Source organism: Salmo salar, chromosome ssa15 (assembly GCF_905237065.1).
Source record: "Salmo salar chromosome ssa15, Ssal_v3.1, whole genome shotgun sequence".
NCBI lineage: Eukaryota > Metazoa > Chordata > Actinopteri > Salmoniformes > Salmonidae > Salmo > Salmo salar.
In genome coordinates, this window is record NC_059456.1 from 92197354 (window position 1) to 92217021 (window position 19668).

The 19668-nt window shown below is 42.3% G+C and overlaps 1 protein-coding gene and 1 pseudogene across 1 annotated transcript; both read right to left on the reverse strand.

Moving 5' to 3' along the window:
- Window positions 1–6714: 6714 nt before the first annotated feature.
- Window positions 6715–9706, reverse strand: LOC106572618 (P2Y purinoceptor 1-like; annotated as a pseudogene).
- A 98-nt stretch (window positions 9707–9804) lies between these two features.
- On the reverse strand, window positions 9805–18873 carry LOC106572617 (CCN family member 2). Its single transcript, XM_014146956.2, has 5 exons — window positions 18666–18873; window positions 17376–17592; window positions 16114–16362; window positions 12783–13006; window positions 9805–11426 (listed from the first exon to the last, which is right to left on the reverse strand). Exons 1-5 carry the CDS (start codon window positions 18735–18737, stop codon window positions 11043–11045), a joined length of 1146 nt encoding a protein of 381 aa, XP_014002431.1. The 5' UTR covers window positions 18738–18873; the 3' UTR covers window positions 9805–11042.
- Window positions 18874–19668: the final 795 nt, after the last annotated feature.

Consider the following 19668-nt stretch of genomic DNA (forward strand, 5'->3'; position numbering starts at 1 on the left):
TGGCAGCCAGCTAAACTCAAACATATCACTACAGCTCATTTACTGAGTAAAAACCTTAGCGCACCAAAACAATAGGAAATATGGAAAATAATAATCTGTTTGATTTTAATCACAATCAGTACTCCCTCAGGACGTTGCCTCCCTAATCTCAATAAGACTGTTGGGTGTATTTTGTTGTAATGATTTGCTGCTTGCACAGTGTGTTACAGTACTGTAATGATCCTTTGGGTCACCACACAAGTGTGGCCTTTCATATGGTGCGGGTTGACTTCATATGGCACGGGTTGACTTCATATGGCGCGGGTTGACTTCATATGGTGCGGGTTAACTTCATATGGCGCGGGTTGACTTCATATGGTGTGGGTTGACTTCATATGGCGCGGGTTGACTTCATATGGTGCGGGTTGACTTCATATGGCGCGGGTTGACTTCATATGGCGCGGGTTGACTTCATATGGCACGGGTTGACTTCATATGGCGCGGGTTGACTTCATATGGCGCGGGTTGACTTCATATGGCACGGGTTGACTTCATATGGTGCGGGTTGACTTCATATGGCGCGGGTTGACTTCATATGGCACGGGTTGACTTCATATGGCGCGGGTTGACTTCATATGGTGCGGGTTGACTTCATATGGCGCGGGTTGACTTCATATGGTGCGGGATGAATTCATATGGCGCGGGTTGACTTCATATGGCGCGGGTTGACTTCATATTGGGTTGTAAGCGAACGAAAGGTATTGGATCCCCATTAGCAGCCGCCTCGGCGAGCGCTAGGCTTCCTTGGGTCCGCATATACGTATATCAACAAGGAAACTGAGACAAGAGCCTTGGTTAAGAAACCTTGAAGTCTGACAACTAGAGTAAAACATTTTCAAAAAAACACTCACCCAAGAAAGCAAGAAAAATAGGCAGAGTAGAGGGCAGAGAGAGGGAATGACTGATGGGCTGCTCTGTGCTCTCTGACCGTCGGGTTTATTAACGAGGACCGTCATGAGTGATGGACTCCTCAGCAAAGTACAATGGTTACAGTATCCTGTATGTGAGGCCCGGACATAGGATAAGCACAGAGACAATGGATTTTCAGAGGGGTTCTAGTATTTATGCCATAGGCCTAAACACTATTGATGGTTTCCATTTATAAAACAAACAGATCCAACTACTTAAATGGTTGATGATACTCAATAGATAATTGACCTCACTGCACAGTAATTGACCTCACTGCACAGTAATTGACCCCACTGCACAGTAATTGATCTCACTGCACAGTAATTGACCTCACTGCACAGTAATTGACCTCCCTGCACAGTAATTGACCTCACTCCACAGTAATTGACCTCAATGCACAGTAATTGAGCTCACTGCACAGTAATTGACCTCACTGCACAGTAATTGACCTCAATGCACAGTAATTGACCTCACTGCACAGTAATTGACCTCACTCCACAGTAATTGACCTCAATGCACAGTAATTGAGCTCACTGCACAGTAATTGACCTCACTGCACAGTAATTGACCTCAATACACAGTAATTGACCTCACTGCACAGTAATTGACCTCAATTCACAGTAATTGACCTCAATGCACAGTAATTTACCTCACTTCACAAGTTTTGTTCTTGTAATATTACACCACTATTTTTGCTTGAGGTCATGACATTGATTTATCAAATTTTCATTGAAAATATATTTGTACAGTGACATTTGAAAAGCACTGGTTCCCTTAGTTTTTGCCCTCAATCATTTTTAATCCCTTTTATGAAGCTTTTCCTGTGCTGTTTCTGGTCTTGCACTTCTCACTCTAATCTAGGAGATCTTTGTTTAAACTAAACATAGTATGCTATACAATACTACCGTGCGTCATTAGAGATCGTTTGGGACCTTGCCACATCCTGCAGCGTAAATAGGTTGTGTTCCTGTCTGCTGCCGAATGACTGCTAAGCACTAGAGTGTGTTCTTTACCGAATGTTCTTACTGAGGAACACAAGGCTATTCTTGGCAGAACAGTTATGTCACATCAAATTGCAGAACATTTCTAAGCAAAATGTGAACTGAAGTGATAAGGAACTATGGTGTGTGAAGTACTGTACATTCTTAGTTTATGGATTCAAATGTATTCCCATGTATCTGTTCTGATTTTAATGTATGGATTGTAGTGACATTCCTGTTAAGTAACGCAGTGTATTTCAGATATAGGGAAAGCAATTGAAAAAACCTGAAGGTTGATATAATGGGATTTCCAAAGTGTCTGGTATTTTATGTAGAGAACCTTTCTAATATGTAAAAAATGTAAATCATATGTAATTATTACATTCATCTTTTGAATCAAGTTTTTATTGGGTTGTTGTAATTATGTACCTTCGCCATGTATTTGAACTAATGTTATACATTTTATAATACAGTATAAATTGTAACATTTGATTCCATACATATAAAGGATGAGATATATGTTTCATGAAATAAGAATACATTCAAAAGTCTTCTTTAAATTAAAATTTTCACTTTAGAATATATACAGTATCATGCATTCTTTTTAAACCTTCACCACATTTAAAGCCGATCACCACATTATAATAATATTTCATTTTGAATGGAGTTTCACACCTATATTCAAAACTCTGCTGGCAGTTAGTCTGTTTCCTGTTCCTCTGCACATGCATTATCTTTTTACTGCAGTCGGCTAAATCAGGGTCACAAAGAGTGCTTCCTGGTAGTCTTAAACAAATCTACTTTGAAACGAAAGTATACATCTCACTTACATGGTTATTGCGTTTAAAAAAAAGAAGACACCGATATCATGTCAGATATAGCATTGAAATGCATTCAGTTATGAGTTTGCATCCCAATATTACACTTCATATGCATCACAGAAGACTGAAATAGAACAAAACCGTTTGACAAAGAAATATAGGATTTTAAGCGTTTTTTTTTGTCTATTAATTATGAAATTATGAACAATTTTAATAACATTCCACCAATGAGGCCACTAGGTCATGTAACTGCAGGAAAGGGCTACCAGCATTTTGTGATTTCACATTGCTCTGTAACCTCAATACCATGTGCCATAAACCAATACAGTCTACACTTTGCTTTAAATCAGTTTAACATATTATATATTTAAAACACAATTGGCACCTTAACCTAACCTATGGAATTGTTTTAAGATGGTCATACCATGTATCATGTAGCTATTTGATTTAGATAACCCTTTTGTCACACCCTGATCAGTTTCACCCGTCCTCGTTGTTGTCTCCACCCCCTCCAGGTGTCGCTTGTTTTCCCCAGTGTATTTATCCCAGTGTTTTTCCCATTCTCCTGCTTTTTGCATTTTCTAGTCATCCCGGTTTTGACCCTTGCCTGTTTCTGGACTTTGTACCCGCCTGCCTTGACCACGAGCCTGTCTGCCACTCTGTACCTCCTGGCCTCTGATCTGGGTTTGACCTTTTTGCCTGTCCATGACCATTCTCTTGCCTACCCCTTTGGATTAATAAACATTGTAAGACTCCAACCATCTGCCTCCTGTGTGTGCATTTGGGTCTCGCCTTGTGCCTTGATCAAACATTTTTTATTTTAAAATGATTTTATAAAATATTGAATTTGACCTTTACTACTCTATAGGCCGTAGAAACGCATTGAATAACACATTCATAAATGGCAAAAAAATACAATAAAAAAAGAAATCACAAGGAACAAGGTTTTGAAGTGTCTGTTCTATATCTAGGAGAATAAGAAAGCTCAGGAAATATTTAGTTTTTTTGGAATATTTAACCCCTTATTTTTGTTGACACAAAATTACCTCCATACTTTCATTTTTTTGTATGGGTTACCATCAGACGAGTCCAATGACACTTGTGGGGGTCAATGGAGAACACCATCGTGTTGAGAGTCTCCCCCTTTCATAATATACTTTACAAAAATATAAACACAGCATGTAAAGTGTTGGACCCATGTTTCATGAGCTGAAATAAAAGATCCCAGAAACTTTCCATACGCACAAAAGCTTATTTCTTTCAAATTTTGTGCACAAATTTGTTTACATCCCTGTTAGTGAGCATTTCTTATTTTCAAAGGTAATCCATCCACTTAACAGGTGTGGTATATCAAAAAGCTGATTAAACAGCATGGGCATTACACAGGTGCACCTTGTGCTGGGGACAATAAAAGGCCACTCTAAAATGTGCAGTTGTCAGATGTCTCAAGTTTTGATGGACGGTGCAACCGGCATGCTGACTGCAGGAATGTCAACCAGAGCTGTTGCCAGATAATTGAATGTTAAGTTGTCTACCATAAGCCATCTCCAAAGTTGTTTTAGAGAATTTGGCAGTACATCCAACCGGCCGCACAAACGCAGACCACGTGTGGGTTTGCACAACCAAAGAATTTCTGCACAAACTGTCAAAAGCCGTCTCAGGGAAGTTAATCTGCTTGCTCTGCTTACTCGTTGTCCTCAAAATGCTCACCTTCGATGGCCACTCGCACACTGGAGAAGTGTGCTCTTCGTGGATGAATCCCGGTTTGATCTGTACCGGGCAGATAGCAGACGTCGTGTGGGCGAGTGGTTTGCTGATCTCAATGTTGTGAACAGAGTGCCCCATGGTGGCGGTGGGGTTATGGTATGGGCAGGCATAAGCTACGGACAACGAAAACTATTGCATTTTATCGATGGCAATTTGAATGCACAGAGATACCATGACGAGATCCTGAGGCCCATTGTCGTGAAGTTCATCCTCCGCCATCACCTCATGTTTTATCGTGATAATGCATGGCCCCATGTCACAAGGATCTGTACACAATTCCTGGAAGCTGAAAATGTCCCAGTTCTTCCCATGGCCTGAATACTCACCAGACAATGTCACCCATTGAGAATGTTTGGGGTGCTCTGGATCGACGTGTACAACAGCATGTTAGAGTTCCCGCTACTTCGCACAGCCATTGAAGAGGAGTGGGACAACATTCCACAGGCCTAAATCAACAGCCTGATCAACTTTATGCGAAGGAGATTTGTCACGCTGCATGAGGCAAATGGTGGTCACACCAGATACTGTTTTTCTGATCCACTCCCCTACCTTTTAAAACAAAATGTATTGGTGACCAACAGATGTATATCTGTATTCCCAGTCATGTCAAATCCATAGATTAGGGCCTAATTCATTCATTTAAATTGACTGATTTCCTTATACAAACTGTAACTCAGTCAAATCTTTGAAGTTGTTGCACGTTGCGTTCATATTTTTGTTCAGTGTAGTTTTGTAGACCAAACCATTCGGATGCAGACCGATTTTCGGGATGTCTCATGGTCTGACAAACACCACTGTAGCTTGGCCAACTTCCACTGCAGATGCAGAAGGCCGATATAGGTGGATGAGGTGGATTGAGATGCAGCCCATGCAATGATACAGTATCTCTAGTTTATGGATTGATGGATTGTGATGTGGATTTCTTTATTATGTTACTTAGATTGACACACGGTTGTGTCAATAGACTCTTAAGAATATTTTGGGGAGGACGGGCTCATAGTAATGGCTAGAATGGAATCAATGGAATGGTATCGAACACACATTCACTTCATTCCAGCCATTATTATGAGCCCGTCCTCAGCAACATTATTATTCCAGACATTATTATGAGCCTCCCCTCAGCGGCATCCTGTGATTTACAATATATTTACATCTATTAGATACAATGAATAACCAGGAACGTCAATTCATACATGTTACCATACATGGAAAACAATGTTTATTTTGTTTTATTTAACCTTTATTTAACAAGGAAAAGCTCATTGACACCCAGTCTCTTTTGCAAGGGAGACCTGGCCAAGAAGGCAGCAGTAATCTTTACAACATTACTACATGTAAAACATGCAATACAATCAGCACATCTACAGCACAATCCAGTCTACAGGAAATATTTACACTCCTCATGAACAGTCTTGCATCAGAGTTTTAAATCCTTTAAGGGCACTAATACATCTAGGTGAAGCATATATTGTAGACTATTCCATGCCTCTGGACCACAATAGCAGACGGCAGTCTTGCCTAACTCGGTGAAGGCCCTGGGGACTTTAAGTAGCAACCACCTAGCAGACCGGGTCTGGTAACTGCTAGTGGTAGAGGTGAGCAGGCTACAGATGTAGAGAGGGAGTTTATCCAATATGGTTTTGTAAATGAACACGTACCAATATAGCTGTCTGCACATATAAAGATAGGTCCAATCCACCATTTGGTACAAGGGGCAATGGTGGGAGAGTGACTGTCACGTCCTGACCAGTAAAGGGGTTATTTGTTATTGTAGTTTGGTCAGGACGTGGCAGGGGGTGTTTGTTTTATGTGGTTCGGGGTTTGTTGGGATATGTAATTATGTAAGAGGGGTGTTTGTTTTAGGTGTTCCGTGGTTTTTGGGTATTGTTCTGGTTTTGTATTTCTATGATTTTCTAGGTTGTGTATTTCTTTGTTGGCCTGGTATGGCTCTCAATCAGGAACAGCTGTACATCGTTGTTGCTGATTGGGAGTCATACTTACGTAGCCCTTTTTTCACATGGGGTTTGTGGGAAGTTGTTTTTGCACTGCTGTGTTTAGTCTGCAAGACTGTCATTTTCTTGTTTTCTTTATGTGTTAAATAGAAGTAAATATGAGCACTCAACCCACTGCGCCTTGTTCTACTCCATACGACGACCGTTACAGTGCATAAGGATAGATAATAAACAGAGTCAAGTCACTTTAACACAGAAGAGGCTTTATGCATGTACAGTGGCTTCAGAAAGTATTCACACCCCTTGACATTTTCCACATTTTGTTGTCTTACAGCCTGAATCTAAAATGGAAAGAAATTTTTAAAAATGTGTCACTGGTCTACACACAATACCCCATAATGGCAAAGTGGAGTTATGTTTGTAGACATTATTTCTAATTAATAACAAATGAAAAGCTGAAATGTCTTGAGTCAATAAGTATTCAACCCTTTTGTTATGGCAAGCCTAAATAAGTTCAGGAGGAAACATTTGCTTAACAAGTCACATAAGTTGCATGGATTCACTCCATGTACAATAATAGTGGTTAACATGATTTTTGAATGACTATTTCATTTCTGTACCCCACACATACAATTAACTGTAAGTTCCCTCAGTCGAGAATTGAATTTCAAACAAAGATTCAACCACAAAGACAAGGGTGGCTTTCCAATGCCTCGCAAAGAAGGGCATCTATTGGTAGATGGGTAAAACAAAAGCAGACATTGAAAATCCCTTTGAGCATGGTGAAGTTATTAATTACACTTTGGATGGTGTATCAATACACCCAGTCACTACAAAGATACGGTACAGGAGTCCTTCTTAATTCAGTTGTGGGAGAGGATGGAAACCGCTCAGGGATTTCACCATGAGGCCAATGGTGACTTTAAAACAGTTACAGAGTTTAATGGCTGTGATAGGATAAAACTGAGGATGGATCAACAACATTGTAGTTACTCCACAATACTAACCTAATTTACAGAGTGAAAAGAAGGAAGCCAGTACAGAAAAAAACATTCCAAAACATGCATCCTGTTTGAAATAAGGTTGCAGTAAAACTGCAAGAAATGTGGCAAAGAAATTAACTTTTTAACCTGAATAGAAAGTGTTGTGTTAATCCAATAAAACACATTGCTGAGTACCACTCTCTATATTTTCAAGCATGGTGGTGGCTGAATCATGTTATAGGTATGCTTGTAATTGTTAAGGAGTGCAGAGTTTTTCAGGATAAAAAAATACCAAATTGAACTAAACACAAGCAAAATCCTAGAGGAAAACCTGCTTCAGTTTGCTTTCAAACAGACACTGAGAGATGAATTCACCTTTCAGCAGGACAATAACCTAAAACACAAGGCCAAATCTACACTGGAGTTGCTTACCAAGAAGACAGTGAATGTTCCTGTGTGGCCAAGGTACAATTTTGACTTTAATATACTTAAAAATCTATGGCAAGACCCTAAAATGGTTGTCTAGTAACGATCAACAACCAAATAACAGAGCTTGAAGAATTCTGAAAAGAATAATGGGCAAAGGTTGCACAATCCAGGTGTGTAAAGCTCTTAGAGACTTACCCAGAAAGACTCACAGCTGGAATCGCTGCCAAACGTGCTTTTACAGTTAATCAATGCACAGTAATAAACACAGCAGAAATAGATAAATGAGTGGGGGGGAAATGAGAATGCTGTGCTGAACTCATATTGGTGCTGAAGCTTGTCCCTGGATGCGATGGTTGAATATCTGAGGGACAGACTGTTGAGCTCGTTCCCAAAGTCTGGTGATCTGCTTGAGAAGAGCATCATTACTATGGAGGTAGACCAATGGGTTGATGGCACTGTTTAGACATACAAGGGCTCGGCTGACTTGGTGAGCAATGTAGATGCCAGTGAACCAATCCTGACACATCTGTTCTCTTTTCAAAATCCTAGTTTTCAGGTTTAGATTCCTGAATATATGATTCCGGGGTGTAACAAACAGAGAAGAGTAAAGTCACAAGGAACACCAGTTTTAGGCATCTCTGCTTCATCACTTGGTTGATGTTGGTTTTGGTGGAGAGAACCACAGCCACGTGTCCATAACAACCCAATATGATGAGCAGAGGGATGCAGAATCCACATACTGTCCATGCAATACTGTAGTTCAGGTAATCATTGGTAAAGCAGTCCGAGGTGGTGTCAAAGCATGTTTTTGTCCCTGAAGAAGAGTTGGGTACTGTTTTGTCAAAGTACACATCAGGAAGACTCTGAATGCAGACTGAAACCCAAACTCCAGCAGTGATAACTACAGAGTGACCCCCAGTTATCCTGCCCATCACTCTCAGTGGGTGGACAATGCTCAGGTACCTGTATACGCTAATACATGTGAGGAAACCAATACTTCCATACAAGTTCAAATTGAAGCAGAATCGTATCATCTTGCAGAAGACTTGTCCGAAGTTCCAGTGACTGTCTGCTGAGTAGTACGCAACCAGAAATGGAAGTGTCATCAAATATAGAATATCTGCCACTCCAAGGTTCAGAACAAAAACATAGATATTTCCGAATTTCTTCCAGTTCGCGAACAATAATTTTAGTCCCAAACACTTAGCAACAAGACCAATGATGAATACTGATATATACACTGCAGGTAAGAATTTGTGTGAAAAGGCCTTGTTAACTTGTCCACAGGAAGAGTTTGTCTTCATTTTATCTCCCCCACAGAAATTGATCTTATACGGGTGAGAATAACCTGAATAGAGGTTGAATGAAAAAAAAGTATTTCCTTCAAGATGAATGAAGAAGTCAGTCGCTCAGTTTCCTACCACTTCTCAGTTATTCTCAGAGCTCCACATTGAGATTGCAAAAGGTAGAGGTAGGTGTTCTCTTACAATGTTTTGTGTGAAAGTGCCATTTGCTCTATGACAAGCTGTATCACTGACTCTCTATACAGAAGAATTCTGAAATTATCAGTAGGGACTCGTTTCCTGACTACAAACAGGAAATCATACATGTCTAGACACACACCACACACACACAGTGACCCCTTATTTCATTCAGTTTTGTAACAGTGGTTTGAAACAAGAGGCTTTTTTGTGGAAATCCTAGAACAGAACTTTTTGATCAAGGTCAACATTGTCATTTTATATCAAAATAAATGACATCAATTTAGAGCCGGTCAGTTTCCTATTCAGTTTTATATCACACAACTATTTGCACTGATACTGTGAGTCCAATAGAAGCCACTAGATGTCAATGGAGTTACATGGCTTTCTGATTTTGGGACTCTACAGTGTGTATGTTGAAATATAAGCACACAAATCACTAATCAATCATAAGGAGTTTTATGGGAAAGTTACAGAAGAAATTACAACAACATCTCAATATAGCAATATAATTATTGAATAAGACGCAATGTACAAATGAGCTCAAGCTTTACACAAAAGGCATTGTGGATGGAAAACAGTTTGGACAATGCATAAAATCAGCGATACAATTGTACGTTTCAAAAAGCATAATAATGGTTTATATTTACAGCAACATAGAAAATAAAAGTACAATTTCATCTGACTAAGAACACAAAATAGACACATTTATAAACAAACAAACAAACACACTGATATAACAGATGGAATTTGCATGTCAAGATACAGTTTCTATCAACTCAAAGGTTGGTGTCATTCTGTAAAATAAATCCACGAAAATGTAAGTAACAACACTTATCCACTCAACTAAGTCAGGTCACGAGTCCAGGAGAAACACTAGGACCTAAGATGAGTCAAGGAAGGCAACAAATGACTCTGGTCAGGTGTCATCTAGTCTAGTCATATGATACTACAGTTGGTCAATCAGTAAACAAGACGTGTTGTGTTACAGTATTTCACTTCCATATGCTGAACAGTAGCTCTATCAGTCTGCTTCTGCTCACTTGCCAACTCCTTATGGAAACGTCATGCCACATTTTTGGCTTGACAATGACCACGTAGTAGAGAAAAACACAAACAGACCTGGGACCAGCCTAGCTAATTAGGGTTTATTGACCTATTCTATTCCTCATGAGGTCACCCTATGACAGGTGATAAAATGGAATAGAGTAGAGGTCTTAGTGCAGACAGAGCTTGTCCAGTCATGTCAGGGCTTTATCCCCCAACTCAGTCCCAGTTTATTACCTAGAAGACCATTTCACTTTCCCTATCTATCCTAAGTATAGGTTACACCTGCTGGATCCAGCCATGATAGAGAGAGGCTCTGTTCCAATATCCATACTTGTATACCACTTAGAAGGAAGAAATGTAATTGGCATGTATTCAGCAATGTATTTGGCAAGTAGTGTACCAGTATGGACATTGGGACACAGAATAAGTGTTGCTCCCATGTCTCAGTATGGGAGTGTCAGTGCATGAAGGGGGGTAGGATAGGGCTCTAGATCTCTACAATAACTTACAGTAAGTAGTAAAGTGGAGATCTCCTGGGCAAAAGCCCTATGCGGAAAATATTGAGGTGGAGAGCCACGGTGGACGCCCTAGGTTCTCAAGGGGGGCTAGAGGATTGAATCGAAATGCAAGTCTAGCCCCAAATGGCAGGGCTCCTGTATGAGCGTGAAGGGCCTGTGTAGGGTACAGCTGCATTGGGGCCTGAAGCTGAGTAGGGTACAGCTGCATAGGGGCCTGAAGCTGAGTAGGGTACAGCTGCATTGGGGCCTGAAGCTGAGTAGGGGCAGTTGTAGTGACAGACACAGGACTGGATCATCATGACTGCCCGGTGTAGGAGCCTGCCTGTGGGGCACCGGAATGCCACGGTGGCCGTGCTGGTCCGGTAGGGGGTGCAGCAACGGGCGTCGGTACACTGGCCACAGTACCGGGGCCGGTAGACTCGTGTGCTGTAGCAGCCCTGGTGCACCAGTCTCACTGGCACCACTGACCTGTAGCTCGGCTCGCAGCGCTGGCCCGACTGAAAAAACACACACAGATCACCAATGTTAGCCTACTAGATGAGCTCATGGCTGCTGAGAATAGAGTTGCATGTATGTTTTATTAAATTAGGAATGAACACAAATGCACTTACTGAAGAAAAAATATAACACCATAATACATCATTTTTTGTACAATGTTGTATACATAGCATATGCATTTCCAACACAAGCATACTCCAGACCATACAGTACGGCCATTTAATAAAGGACTGCACACATTTCATTAGAGTCGAGGTGACAGGAGCACACATTTTAGCACATATATGAGGCATATATGCATGGCATGGGTCCTGTTGATCTTATCTAATATCTCTGTTGACATACCTAATACCCCCATTGACATAACCTAATATCCCTGTTGACATAACCTAATACCCCCATTGACATAACCTAATATCCCTGTTGACATAACCTAATATCCCTGTTGACATAACCTAATACCCCCATTGACATAACCTAATATCCCTGTTGACATAACCTAATACCCCAGTTGACATAACCTAATATCCCTGTTGACATACCTAATATCCCTGTTGACATAACCTAATATCCCTGTTGACATAACCTAATATCCCTGTTGACATACCTAATATCCCTGTTGACATAACCTAATATCCCTGTTGACATAACCTAATATCCCTGTTGACATAACCTAATATCCCTGTTGCCATAACATAATATCTCTGTTGACATAACCTAATATCCCTGTTGACATAACCCAATATCCCTGTTGCCATAAGCTAATATCCCTGTTGACATAACCTAATATCCCTGTTGACATAACCTAATATCCCTGTTGCCATAAGCTAACATCCCTGTTGACATAACCTAATATCCCTGTTGACATAACCTAATATCCCTGTTGCCATAAGCTAATATCCCTGTTGACATAACCTAATATCCCTGTTGACATAACCTAATATCCCTGTTGCCATAAGCTAACATCCCTGTTGACATAACCTAATATCCCTGTTGACATAACCTAATATCCCTGTTGCCATAAGCTAATATCCCTGTTGACATAACTTAATATCCCTGTTGACATAACCCAATATCCCTGTTGACATAACCTAATATCCCTGTTGCCATAACATAATATCTCTGTTGACATAACCCAATATCCCTGTTGCCATAATCTAATATCCCTGTTGACTAACCTAATATCCCTGTTGACTAACCTAATATCCCTGTTGACATAACCTAACATCCCTGTTGACATACCTTATATCTCTATTGCCATAACCTAATATCCCTGTTGACATAACCTATGACACGTGAGGTAGGCCAGTTGGGGAGTGAATTACGAGAGGTTATATGGGCAGGTATGGGCTCACCATGTGGCTTCTGTGTGGCTGGAGTACCTGACAGGGCCAGACCTTACAAAGACGGCTCTGCATCTCGAGCCGGCAGGCTGGGTTCTTGTTGGAGACCCGAGTGGAGACCCCGGCATCACAAGTCCGGGAGCAGACACTCCACTCTGTACTCTGGTCTATACAGTTAAAGGCTGGGTTTTGCTGGGGACCAGACATGCCTGGCCACAACCTGTCTGATCTGGAGGCTGGAGAGAGGAGACCAGGAGAGAAATGTGACTGAATCATGAATTTCCTCAAGAAGACTTGATTGCTTGCTTCAGCTGTCTTAAAAAGAAGAATAAGTATGGGGAATAACAGCGGTGCGCTTCGAGCAGGCACACAAACAGGACAATGAGGAATGAGTGACTTGTCACGACATCCTGCTGTTAACAACTCAATCAGAGACAAAAAACTAATCTGACATGAATTCCCAGTTTTATTTGAAAAAAATGTATCAGTGTGTTTCAGATGTCATAATGTCTCTTAATGACTCAATTGGCCTCAAATTGGACAGGAACTTTTTGTCTTTTTGTATCACAGAAAAGCAGTGTGATCTACGGAGATCCCTAACTCTGGTTGGATCTGTGAGTCATAATAACCAGCTGTGTTTTTGGTCCGCTGTGACCAGAACCATATCAGTTTGGTCAAAAGTAGTGCACTACATAGGGAATAGGGTGCCATATGGGATGCATATGGGAAACATGGTCCACTGGAAGAGGACTTATTATTTTAACAATAATGTGAATCTTCATCTGGAAAGACTTTTCCATTGAAATGCTGTGGTTATATTTGGACATTGTGTCTTTTCATTTGGCCAAACTCACCCCAATTAAATGCTAAACATCCGTCAATAAAAGACCTCAGAGAGTGAATGTCAGTGACATAGCTCAAATCAAATCAAATTGTATTTGTCACAAGCGCTGAATACAACAGGTGTAGACCTTACAGTGAAATGCTTACTTACAAGCCCGTAACCAACAACGCAGTTTTAAGAAAAAAATAGATAAGTAAAAAAAAATATATAATTTCAAAAATGATTAAAGTAGCGAGGCTGTATACAGTAGAGGGGGTACCAGTACAGAGTCAATGTGCGGGGGCATAGGTTAGTCCAGGTAATTGAGGTAATATGTACATGTAGGTAGAGTTAATGTGACATGCATAGATAATAAACAGAGAGTAGCAGCAGCATAAAAGAGGGGGGACAATGCAAATCGTCTGGGTAGCCATTTGATTAGCTGTTCAGGAGTCTTATGGCTTGGGGGTAGAAGCTGTTTAGAAGCCTCTTGGTCCTAGACTTGGCGCTCTGGTACCGCTGCCATGCGGAAGCAGAGAGAATAGTCTATGACTAGGGTGTCTGGAGTTTTTGACATTTTTAGGGCCTTTCTCTGACAGGAAGCTTTGCCCCAGTGATGTACTGGGCCATACGCACTTCCCTCTGTAGTGCCTTGCGGTCGGAGGCCGAGCAGTTGCCATACCAGGCAGTGATGCAACCAGTCAGGATGCTCTCGATGGTGCAGCTGTAAAACTTTTTGAGGATCTGAGGACTCATGCCAAATCTTTTCAGTCTCCTGAGGGGGAATAGGCTTTGTTGTGCCCTCTTCACGACTGTCTTGGTGTGTTTGGACCATGATAGTTTGTTGGTGATGACACCAAGGAACTTGAAGCTCTCAACCTGCTCCACTACAGCCCCATCGATGAGAATGGAGTTGTGCTCGGTCCTCCTTTTCCTGTGGTCCACAATCATCTCCTTTGTCTTGATCACGTTGAGGGAGAGGTTGTTATCCTGGCACCACATAGCCAGGTCTCTGACCTCCTCCCTATAGGCTGTCTCATCATTGTCAGTGATCAGCCCTACCACTGTTGTGTCATTGGCAAACTTAATGATGGTGTTGGAGTCGTGCCTGGCCATGCAGTCAGGAGTGAACAGGGAGTACAGGAGGGGACTGAGCATGCACCCCTGAGGGGCCCCGTGTTGAGGATGAGCGTGGCAGATGTGTTGTTACCTACCCTTACCACCTGGGGGCGGCCCGTCAGGAAGTCCAGGATCCAGTTGCAGAGGGAGGTGTTTAGTCCAAGGGTCCATAGCCTTGTGATGAGCTTTGAGGGCACGATTATGTTGAACCCTGAGCTGTAGTCAATGAATAGCATTCTCACATAGGTGTTCCTTTTGTCCAGGTGGGAAAGGGCAGTGTGGAGTGCAATAGAGATTGTATCATCTGTGGATCTGTTGGGGCGGTATGCAAATTGGAGTGGGTCTAGGGTTTCTGGGATAATGGTGTTGATGTGAGCCATGACCAGCCTTTCAAAGCACTTCATGACTACAGACGTGACTTGTACGGGTCGGTAGTCATTTAGGCAGGTTACAGTACCTTATGTTCTTGGGCACAGGGACTATGGTGGTCTGCTTGAAACATGTTGGTATTACAGACTCAGTCAGGGACAGGTTGAAAATGTCAGTGAAGACACTTGCCAGTTGGTCTGCGCATGCTTGGAGTACACATCCTGGTAATCCATCTGGCCCTGCGGCCTTGTGAATGTTGACCTGTTTAAAGGTCTTACTCATATTGGCTACGGAGAGCGTGATCACACAGTCATCCGGAACAGCTGATGCTCTCATGCATGCTTCGGTGTTGCTTGCCTCGAAGCGAGCATAGAAGTAATTTAGCTTGTCTGGTAGGCTTGTGTCACTGGTCAGCTTGAGGCTGTGCTTCCCTTTGTAGTCTGTAATAGTTTGCAAGCCCTGCCACATCCAACGAGCGTCGGTGCTGGTGTAGTACGATTCTATATTAGTCCTGTATTGACGCTTTGCCTGTTTGATGTTTCGTCAGAGGGCATAGCGGGATTTCTTACAAGCTTCCGGGTTAGAGTCCCGCTCCCTAAAAGCAGCATCTCTACCCTTTAGCTCAGTGTGGATGTTGCCTGTAATCTATGGCTTCTGGTTGGGGTATGTGCGTACAGTCACTGTGGGGACAGCGTCATCGGAAGTTAACTTGTGGGAAGTTAATATTGTCCTACAGCTTGATCAACAAAATAACATTTGTCATTGTGGTATCCAATTGTGTGAACATTTCCTTATGTATGTCAAGTAGCTTGTCTAAAACCAAAAAATAACCTTTGGAATACACAGTGGCTTTTAAATATGGTCCAGTTTAAAGATGTAGCAGAAACCTACGTCAGAACAGAGGATGAAAAGCCTGGTGCCAGATCTGTTTGTATTGTATTGTCAATGACAACCACCATAGTAGTGGGCTATACAGCACAAACAGATCTTGGACCAGACTAGTGTATGACTGTTATCCAAGCTTGATGTTACCTGTGATGGCATCCTGAAGGATAGTATTGTCCGTGTTCTCACACACCCACTCCTTGCAGCACTTCCCAGGCAGCTGTACCCGCTGGGGGTGTGGGCAGTCTGGGCTGGGCAGACGGATGTCCTCAGGGCACAGGGGCACGCAGGTCACACCTCCCCCCAGGCAGCGGCACTGGGTGGCACAGGAGGGCTGGAACACCTGGCCATCCAGGTAAGAAACCCCATTCATCTCACAGCCCAACTCCTTCTGACCTGGACGGGTATGAACAGAACAGAGCTGGGTTCAAATCTATTTGAAATCTATCAAATAGTTTGAGCATTTGTTCTAGCCTGCCTGGAGTCCAGATGGGCAGAGTTTGTATTTCTGGGACTATTTCATTGCTCCATCAAGCCAGGCAAGCTCAATGAAGCACAGATCAAGTATTTGAAAGGATTTCAATACAATTAGGAAAGGAAAACCTCAAACAGAGAGAGACATAGAGAGAGAGAGAGAGAGAGAGAGAGAGAGAGAGAGAGAGAGAGAGAGAGAGAGAGAGAGAGAGAGAGAGAGAGAGAGAGAGGGAGAGGGAGAGGGAGAGAGAGAGAGAGTGACAGAGCTTATGAAAGAGCGAGGTAAGGACACAAGAGGCTCATGTCTACTGCCAAGCCTGTGGGTTGTTATGTGATGTTATGGGAAACCAGACTGTGGCCCAAATGGCACCCTATTCCCTATTAAGTGCACTGCTCTGGTCAAAAGTAGTGCACCATGTAGCGAATAGGTTGTCATTTGGGACACAGCTCAGGCCTGGGGAGACTGAGAAGTCTGTTTTGCAATCCATGTGTGTTGTCTCTGCAATCTATCATTCTCAATGGGAAGTGTGTCAACACCACCACTGAAAATAGAGGTTGAGGTGTTTTGAAATACAGGCAAACTAAAGCCCCTCCGCTTTGCGGCTGGCTAGCTGGCTGAGTAAATGCCCTAAAAAGAGTGTGTGTTTGTCCCTCTCTTACATACAGACAGTCAAACAGAGTGCAGCTTCAAACCCTCTCCCTTTATTTGCTAATTGTCATGGGCAGAAGTTGTTTGTTTAGTGTTAGAAAAGAGTTGTCTGTTTGTCCCTCCCACACAGACACAGACTGCAAAGGCAAACCACACCTGGTCTAAACTGACTCTGAATCTTTCAGGCCTGGATTTGGCTTGGGCAGAGGCTGCTTGTTTACTGTTAGGAAGGGTGGCACTGTTGTGTTTGTTTATGACTGAAAGTCAATAAACAATTGGTACTCACTGGAACACTCTCCTGGGTTGCCGGAGAAGCTAGTGCTGTAGTCACACTGCAGTCCTCGCTGGCTGTCACACATGTACAGATCACTGCAGGCCTCACCCTGCTGCCGGGCACACACCTGGCAGCACTGGCAGCCGTCCAGGACCAGAGGGACTCCAGCTGGGCACAGGGGCACGGGGCTGGGGCACTGGCATGGTCCCGGGCATAGCTGACACCACACCTAGTGTAACATGGGGGCAAAGGTTAGAGGTTAGAGCAGGCTGAGATTAGAGCAAGAGGAGTAGGAGGCCAATTGTTGGTCAGTTGTTGTTGTTGTTGTTGTCGTCATAGTCGTCATCATTATCTCCGTCATCATCGTCATCGTAATCATCTTCATCATTATTATCACCATCATAAGTATCAACAATATCTTCATTGTCGCCATCATCATAATCGTCATCAACATCATCATAATTAAAACAATGCTGCAGTTATGTTCTGAAATAAACCATCCTTTCTTTGACCAACTGTAAGCATGTGTATTTGGTAGAAGTAATGTGTCTACTATGTCCAACACTGTCTAGTCAAAGTACACTATCTAGTACACTATGTCCAACACAGTCTAGTCAAAATACTCCTGTTTTCAATTACAGGCAGATAATGGAGCCAACTCACAGCAGGCAGTCTTTGGACATACTGGTCTCAATTATTCACTGACAGAGCAATGTCATTGTTTTAAACATAATTTGTCATCTCAAACTATTCTCTATGGCAACTATACAATTTAACATCAAACATTCACAATATTCTTTATACATCATTATTATTCATGATGATCAAAGTGTAGAAACATTTTTTTTTTTTTTTTTCCCATTTCTAGAATTGGAATATGCAGTGTACAATACTGGTACATCATGCAATGAACAGCTTATTGTACAAATATTACAAATTGGATATAGAGAAAGTTACAAATATTACAAATTTGATCTAGAGTAATTTACAAATATTACAAATTGGCTACAGAGAAAGTTACAAATATTACAAATTGGCTATAGAGTAAGTTACAAATAAAAACAACACTAACATAAAAACAAACAATCAGTTTTATCAAAACAGATTTAATTTAATCTTCAAACACAGCCACCTGGAAGCTTGTGATAGATATTTCCATGGAATGAATGGATACAATCAATGGAATGTAGTCACATTGATCTCCACAGACAGTCCACATCCTGAGAAACAGGTGTAAGATACAGGTACAGTTCACCTCCCCATACACACAACGAGAAAAGCAGAAAACCAGTGTGGCCTCACCTGCAGTGCACCCATACAGAGCAGTAAAGCCAAGGCTATCACATTGTCACTGAGTTGTCTTGAAATTTCCATTGAAATGACTGTAGGTTGATTGGACTGCTCTGTTGTGTCTGTCTGTCTGACCTCTAAGTGCTGAAGTTGTTGGTAGTGGTGCTAGCTAGCTACCAGTGCTGCTTGCTGTTGGCTAACTACTCATTCCTTTGCATGGCTGACATTTATAAAGTCTCTGCTGTGATGTCACAGAGCTGACCGCCGTGTAAACAGTCACTGGAGCGAGATCAGAAATGTTTCACATTCCTCCTTCTCCCTGTCATCCATTTACACTTCCAGCCCTTTCTCCCCTTCTTTTTCCCCCCTCCCTCCCTCCCTCCCTCCCTCCCTCCCTCCCTCCCTCCCTCCCTCCCTCCCTCCCTCCCTCCCTCCCTCCCTCCCTCCCTCCCTCCCTCCCAGTCTGTTGGTGTGCTGCTAAGTTTACACAGCTTAACAGAAGTTGAGGGGAGAAAAATACATTTTTGTTGTTGTTTTAAAGCTAATTTCCTGCAATTCTACAAATGTTTCCATGTCCTATGTGTGTTTATCTGACCGCGGTCCGCGAGTTGAGTACTGGATAATAGACTACTATGAATTAGCACATTTTCATCTTCCTTATGTTTTGAGATAGTGGTTTCGCTTTTCCTTTCCATAACATATATATATATATGTCATATATATGTTATGGAAAGGAAAAGCGAAACCACTATCTCAAAACATAAGGAAGATGAAAATGTGCTAATTCATAGTAGTCTATTATACAGTACTCAACTCGCGGACCGCGGTCAGATAAACACACACCCCACGCATCAGGCGTCTAGTGCGTCAGCCCAGCCTCGCCAGTCAAGAGTCACCTGAGCTGCCCGCCAGTCGAGAGTCGCCTGAGCTGCCCGCCAGTCGAGAGTCGCCTGAGCTGCCCGCCAGTCGAGAGTCGCCTGAGCTACCCGCCAGTCGAGAGTCGCCTGAGCTGCCC

Coding starts and splice junctions, on each gene's coding strand:
- LOC106572617 (XM_014146956.2), bottom strand. CDS start 18,737: ATGGAAATTTCAAGACAACTCAGTGACAATGTGATAGCCTTGGCTTTA. Junction 17,593..18,665: donor TCTGTATGGGTGCACTGCAG/GTGAGGCCACAC, acceptor ATGTTACACTAG/GTGTGGTGTCAGCTATGCCC. Junction 13,007..16,113: donor CCTTCAGGATGCCATCACAG/GTAACATCAAGC, acceptor TCCTCTCTCCAG/CCTCCAGATCAGACAGGTTG.